The sequence below is a fragment of the Chiloscyllium plagiosum genome, chromosome 37 (assembly GCF_004010195.1).
Source record: "Chiloscyllium plagiosum isolate BGI_BamShark_2017 chromosome 37, ASM401019v2, whole genome shotgun sequence".
Lineage (NCBI taxonomy): Eukaryota > Metazoa > Chordata > Chondrichthyes > Orectolobiformes > Hemiscylliidae > Chiloscyllium > Chiloscyllium plagiosum.
Window position 1 is genome coordinate 18,977,993 of NC_057746.1, and position 7,316 is coordinate 18,985,308.

At 49.5% G+C, this 7,316-nt stretch overlaps 1 protein-coding gene across 1 annotated transcript; it reads right to left on the minus strand.

Annotated features, from left to right (window-relative positions):
* Window positions 1-408: 408 nt before the first annotated feature.
* Window positions 409-6,798, minus strand: LOC122541338 (radiation-inducible immediate-early gene IEX-1-like). Its single transcript, XM_043678016.1, has 3 exons — window positions 6,034-6,798; window positions 5,565-5,966; window positions 409-2,094 (listed from the first exon to the last, which is right to left on the minus strand). Exons 2-3 carry the CDS (start codon window positions 5,745-5,747, stop codon window positions 1,831-1,833), a joined length of 447 nt encoding a protein of 148 aa, XP_043533951.1. The 5' UTR covers window positions 5,748-5,966; window positions 6,034-6,798; the 3' UTR covers window positions 409-1,830.
* Between the last annotated feature and the right edge of the window lie 518 nt (window positions 6,799-7,316).

A 7,316-nucleotide genomic window follows, 5' to 3' on the forward strand; every position in this document is an offset into this window, starting at 1 on the left:
GCAGGCCAAAGGATCTCCTCATGGGCCTGGCCAAACTGGCCATCAACAGGTCCAGGCAGCGGGCTGCGGAGGGGGTCTTTAGGGCCAACTGCCTGCCCCTCTTCCGCGGTTACGTTAGAGCCCGGGTGTCTCTGGAAAAGGAGCACGCGGTGACCACCAACACCCTGGAGTTGTTCAGGGAGAGGTGGGCACCACAGGGAGTGGAGTGTATTATTTCACCCCCCCCCACTCTATTTTGATTTAATCCCCACCCTCCCCATCACTGTTTGATCATGCAGCAATGCCCTCTGGGAAGGGCACTGCTTGTCACTGGCCACTTGGATGTTTCCTTTCTTCCTGGTGGTGGGAATTGAATAAAGATTTGTACACCTTGTTGTCTTTCAGTGTGTCTCACACCTGCATACACACAACATGGGTGCTTGGGGAGGGGGGATATAAGCACTACCACAGGTAGGTGATAGTGTGAGGGTAAGGAAAGAAATATAGGTGACAAGAGTAGTTTGCAAATATTGGAATGTTATTTCATTCAGACCATTAGAATCTTGAGTTAGAGAGTGACAGTGCATTTTGGATCGCCAACTTTCAGATCGCCACATCTCCACTCACTAAAAAAGGACTTTTAAAATCCAGTTTGAAGCCAAACAAGTGAGCAAAATTTGCATCATTTATTTATACGTAAAATTCAAACTTAAAGACAATAAATAGGCCATTCAATAAAATACACTATATTAAATATGACAACATAGCAAAATAAATTAAATCACTTCAATGAACCAACTACAAGTCTTCCGTGTCATAAAAATTCCATCGTTTTCTTTCCCGTATCACAATACTGAAGTGGAACATTAGGACTAATCCTATTAAAGTCCAGTATTCTACCAGCAAACCGCAATGCTGTGGGAAGAATCATCATCCTGATTGATACCAGAAACATTTAGTTTCTGTCTGAGGAGACATATCATCAAGAAAGATTTCACCTAGTTTCAGATCGTCGTCAACCCATCTCACCAGAAATACTTGGAAGTCAGACGTGAAGACATTTGCTTATCTGCCACTGGATGGTCACGGGCACTGGCCAGAGGGGTGGAATTGAGATTAACAAGGTACGGGGAGGTGACCTCTGATCTTTTTACATAGAACTCTGCCTTGACTCGTATTTCTCCCATGATCCAGTGGAGGTTTCAAACAGGTTACTATTCAGCTAATGAGAACGTCCCTCCACAAGCAGTGTGTTAATTGCAGATGAGACGTCATTCTATTAAACATACATCGTTAGAGGGTGGATATCTCCCCCCCCCCAAAGCCAATCTGATTAAAGTTCTTGCGAACCAAGAATAAAGTGCTGCAGAAACAGCGAGGGCAATTAAGTTAAAGATACCCCAAATACTTCACAGGCATCAGATTGAAGAACTGCATTCCTCATTATTACTTGGATTTGTTAGCTGTTGGAATTCACCCACTCACCCGGCGAGGAGCAGGTTGAAAGATTATTATAGAATCAAGGTGTTCGGACACGTTGTGACACGTATCTGAAGGAGTTGGAACTCGAACCTGGTCCTTCTGGCCCGAAGTTAGGGACACTACCACTGCGCCAACAGGGGAAGCGCAGTGTGGCGTGCCAGTCACATCTGGATGCTGGCGGTGGAGGGAGCCACCTGAGTTTGCCCCCAGCCCCCTACTGATGTGCCCACTTGGGGAAGAATGGTCAAGTCTTTGGTGTGGGCCAGGGATCAGGCTGCAGAGGGAGGGTGACCAGGCAAGCTGTTGACTCAGTGACAGGAGGGAAGAGAGACGGTTACCACTGCACGCTTTCCAACCGGTGGGTGCACGTCAAACAGTACGGACCGTGGTGTTGTCTGCAGTTCCTCCTGGGACCGTCAGGATGCAGACAGCAGCCGAATCCAACGTGAAAACCGGCTGAGTGGGCGGGGAGGCTTCTTCGCTGCTGGTCTCCAGCTGCTGTGCCTCCGAGATGGGACTGGCCTCCTCTTCCCCAGGCTCGGTAGCGCTGTACACCTGCAGGATTACAATGGACAGCAGCAGCAGGTACAGCCTCTTAGCCATGTCCTTCTTGGTGGGAAGGGATTTCCGAGACTGTGAAACCAAAGGAAGGGAGAGAGCTGGTTAATGGCTAGGTAGGATCAAGAACACCTCGAGAATGCAAAGCAAGAGTGTTGGGCTGGTACCAGCTTTCCGCAGAAACTTTCGGTTAATTTGGCATTGGACCTGATTGCCCCAGTATTAATCTTAACCCAAGTGACAGGATTGGAGAGAAACTTGGTTTCCCATCCCACCCATTCAGCTACGGGTGCTCAAAATGAACATCAGTTTTCACCTTTCTGTTTTAAAATATTCAGTCGTGGGTGCGGGTGTCACTGGCTGGCCCAGCAATTATCACCCATCACCTTGAGAAGTTCGTGGTGAGCTGCCTTCTTGAACTGCTGTAGCTCATCTGCTGTAGGAGCACGCAGCTGTTAGAGAAGGAATTCCAGGATTTTGTCCCAGTGACAGTAAAGGAACAGCGATGTATTTTCCTAGTCAGGATAGTGAGTGGCTTGGAGGGGAACTTGCAGGGGATGGCATCTGCTACTTTTGCCCTTTTCTAGATGGAATTGGTCATAGGTTTGGAAGGTGCTGTCTAAGAAACCCTGTGAAATTCTGCAGTATGTCTTATAGATAGCACACACTGCTGCTACTGAGCGTCGGTGGTGGGGGGGAGTGGATGTGGTGCCAATCAGTGGGGGTTGCTTTGTCCTGGATGGTGTCGAGCTTCTTGAGCGTTGTTGGAGCTGCACCCATCCAGATGAGTGGGGAGTATTCCATCATCCCCCTGATTTGTGCCTTGTAGATGGTGCGACAGGCTTTGGGGAGTCAGGAGGTGAGTTACTCACTGCAGTATTCCCAGCCTCTGACTTGCTCTTGTAGCTGCTGTGTTTATGTGGTAAGTCCAGTTGAGTTTTTGGTGAACATTCACCCCAGGATGTTGATAGTGGGAGAGTGAGAGAGTTGGATAGTAATGGCATTCAAAATTAAGGGGCAAGAGTTAGATTCTAATTTAGTAGTGATCTACATTGCTGACAGCCAGTCCCATCTCTCTCTTGACTCTTCCACTGTCTCTGCAAGAGACTGACATTTACACAATTAAACATGGTCTTCAGTGCTTGTTTCCCATGTAAGATTCTGTTAATTCATTTTTTTTAAAGATTAGAATCAGTCTAAACATTATGGTACAGACAGCAGCACACAGGGGGCTAACACCTTCAGCACATTATCTGGGCTGACACCAATTATTAAAGTTAACCTGAGCCTGTAACTTTTTTTAAAAAAGTTTTGTCATTGACATATGAAAAAGGTGAGCTGAAAATGTGTTGCTGGAAAAGCGCAGCAGGTCAGGCAGCATCCAAGGAACAGGAGAATCGACGTTTCGGGCATGAGCCTTTCTTCAGGAAGGGCATTCTGAAGAAGGGCTTATGCCCGAAACGTCGATTCTCCTGCTCCTTGGATGCTGCCTGACCTGCTGCGCTTTTCCAGCAACACATTTTCAGCTCTGATCTCCAGCATCTGCAGTCTCACTTTCTCCTATATGAAAAAGGTGAAACTGACATGGTCATTCTAACTGATGAGGGACTTAAACAAACAATCAAAGTATTTTTCAATGTATAATGGGTGGAACGGTGGCACAGCAGTTAGCACTGCTGCCTCACAGCGCCAGAGACCTGGGTTCACTTCCTGCCTCAGGCGACTCTCTCTGTGTGGAGTTTGCATATTCTCCCCGTGTCTGCATGGTTTCCTCCCACAATCCACAAATGTGCAGGTTAGGTGAATTGGCCACGCTAAATTGCCTGTAGTGTTAGGGGAATAGATCTAGGTGGTTGTGCTTCAGCGGGTCGGTGTGGACTTGTTGGGCTGAAGGGCCTGTTTCCACACTGTAAGTAATCTAATCTAAATAATGTCAGTTACATCACACTGTAAACTTTTGCTATATATTCTGTGTCTTACAATCGTGTACTATACAACCACCTGATGAAGGAGCAGCGCTCTGAAAGCTAGTGCTTCCAAATAAACCTGTTGGACTACAACCTGGTGTTGGGTGATTTTTAAACTTTGCTTCCCTGTTGACTGACTTCACTGCTCATCCCAACAATCGTCTCGAGACTAAAACAGCAAGTTTGCAATTTGGTCAAAACCTCACCTGTGTTTTCAAAAACATCTCCAGTCTGTCTATATCTGCAAATCATAGAATCCCTACAGTGTGGAAGCAGACCATTCAGCCAAATCAACGCAACCCTCCGAAGAGCATGTTACCCAGGCCCTCCCAATCCCTTGTAACCTTGCATTGCCTATGGCTAAACCACCGAACCTACACATCTTTGTGACTAAGGAAGAGTCAAACCCATGTAGGCATGGGGAAAGAATCATGCCCCCCCCCCCCCCCCCCCTACACATTAACAGTACAGAGGTGGAACGAGTGGAGAGTATCAAGCTCCTGGGAGTGGTCATCCACAACAGGCTTTCTTGGACTCTTCATGTGGACCCACTGGTTACAAAGGCCCAACAACGTCTCTTCTTTCTCAGGCAGCTGAGGGAATTTGGCATGATGGTGAATACCCTTACCAACTTTTACAGGTGGGCCATCAAGAGTATTCTGTCTGGATGTCTCAGTACCTGGTATGGCAACTGTACCGTTCAAGATCAGAGGCGGTTACAGAGAGTGGTGAACTCGGCCCGGACAATCACAAAGGCCAACCTCCCATCTATAGAATCCATCTACCAGGCCCACTGTCAAGGAAAGGCCGCCAGCATTCTCAAAGATCTATCCCACCCGGCAATGTTTTTCTACAAACTCTACCATCAGGGAGAAGGTACAGAAGCCTGAACACACGCACCAGCCGGTTTCGAAACAGTTTCTACCCTCCTGTTGTTAGAATACGGAATGATCTCACAAACTCTCAACATTCGTCTGTATCTGTGTTTTGTTTTTGCTGCTGTTGACCTATTATTTACTTATCTATGCTACTTAACTCTGTGATCTGCCTGTAATGCTCACAAGATAAAGCTTTTCACTGTGCCTCGGTACACAAGGCAATAAATTCAATTCAAGCTCCACACAGACAGTCACCCGAGGTATAGAACCGAACCCAGGTCTCTGGCGCTGTGAGGTAGCAGTGCTAACCCATCGAGCCACCATCTCCTCCAACTGCGAAACCCACTCACATCGGGGCACTCCCCTAATGCTGGCCTGGTGTCCATCTCTCCACCCCCCCCCCCCCAAGTTGAACCACTTGGCTGGGAGTGCCTTGAATGTGACAGCATTGGAATTTCCTCATAATCCTCTCCAATCCTTCTTCCAAGGCATTCCCACAATCCTTTCAGCAGCCTTTAGTCAGGTTACCCATTGCGTTCTCTCATGGCTTGGCGCATCTGCTTGGTTACTCTGAAGGCGCTACATAAATGCAACATGCGGCTATTGAGTCAAGCGGCAGCTTCCCCACCCTTCCACCCCGTGCCTGTGAAACAGCGAACAGTCTGAAGGACATGGCTTCAGCAACAGCTCGGGTTCTGACCTGGTAGAGCGGATAGAGCACCTTCAGTGACCGCCTCTTGCCCCTGTGGTTGGGTTTGTGCTCCGGGATCGGCTCGAAGGTGAAGATCTCCGGGTCGGTGCTCCTCCGGCTGCTCAGGCTGTAGGGTTGTCCTGCCGGGGGATGGTGCTGCAGGGTGAGAGGGAGAGAGTGGGGAGAGCGCATCCCTCACTCAACCGGAGACACAAGGAGAAAGCAACTCTCCCCGCTCTGTCCACTGCACACCCACAGCTCTCTTTCTGCCTACTGTACACCCACAGCTCTCTGTCTGTCCCCCACTCTGTCCACTGCACACCCACAGCTCTCTGTCTGTCTACTGCACACCCACAGCTCTCTCTGTCCCACGCTCTGTCCACTGCACACCCACAGCTCTCTGTCTGTCTACTGTACACCCACAGCTCTCTGTCTACTGTACACCCACAGCTCTCTGTCTGTCCCCCGCTCTGTCTACTGTACACCCACAGCTCTCTGTCTGTCCACTGCACACCCACAGCTCTCTGTCTGTCCCCCGCTCTGTCTACTGTACACCCACAACTCTCTGTCTGTCCACTGTACACCCACAGCTCTCTGTCTGTCCCCCGCTCTGTCTACTGCACACCCACAGCTCTCTGTCTGTCCACTGTACACCCACAGCTCTCTGTCTGTCCCCCGCTCTGTCTACTGTACACCCACAGTTCTCTGCCTGTCCACTATACACCCACAGCTCTCTGCCTGTCCCCCGCTCTGTCTACTGCACACCCACAGCTCTCTGCCTGTCCCCCGCTCTGTCTACTGCACACCCACAGCTCTCTGCCTGTCCCCCGCTGTCTACTGCACACCCACAGCTCTCTGTCTGTCTACTGCACACCCACAGCTCTCTGTCTGTCTACTGCACACCCACAGCTCTCTGCCTGTCCCCCGCTCTGTCTACTGCACACCCACAGCTCTCTGTCTGTCCCCAGCTCTCCCTGTGTGTACTGCTCACTTACAACTCACTGCAACTCCAGGGCGAGCAGAACCTCTTTCCCCGAGAACCTGATTGGCTAGTGGCCGTTCCAAGCCCCACCTCCCCTCCGTTCTGATTGGAAGGTGTGATTTGGGGGTGGGAGATGAATCCTGGGGAGGAAGCGGTCTACTGCATCTGAAGGTGGACAGAGTCAGAAATCTGACGACGCCAGGTTACAGCCCAGCAGGTTTATTCGGAATCACACAAGCGCTGTCCCTCCTTCAGGTGCACTGAGAGAGAGAGAGAGAGAGAGCACACAGGCGGAGGGATTAGATGATCATACAACCGATGTGGGTGGGGTGTCAGATAATAAGTCTCCGCAGGTGACCAAGAGTGTTCGACAGAGCGGAAATTGTTTAGAAAGTTAAGGTCAGTGCTGTGCAGTCATGAAGGAATATGCAAAAGGTGACATCTCAGGTCAGACTCTGAATTGTAGGCGTGGGGCCTCGGGGGTTTCAACCTGGAATCAGGCTGGTGTTATTTCGAAAGCTGGAATTTATAAGGTGCCACCTTGACTGGCTGTGACTACAAATTGTGTGTGTCTTTGAACAAAGTAGAACGCATCTGCAAATAAACAAACCATCTTGGGTGAAATGATTCACTCCATAGATTTATGTGTGTGTGTGTGTGTGTGAGAGGGAGAGTGTATGTCTGTGTGCCTTACTCTAATGGGGGGGGCGGCTGTGCTCCGAAAGCTAGTGTGATTTCAAATAAACCTGTTGGACTATAACCAGGTGTCGTGTGACTTC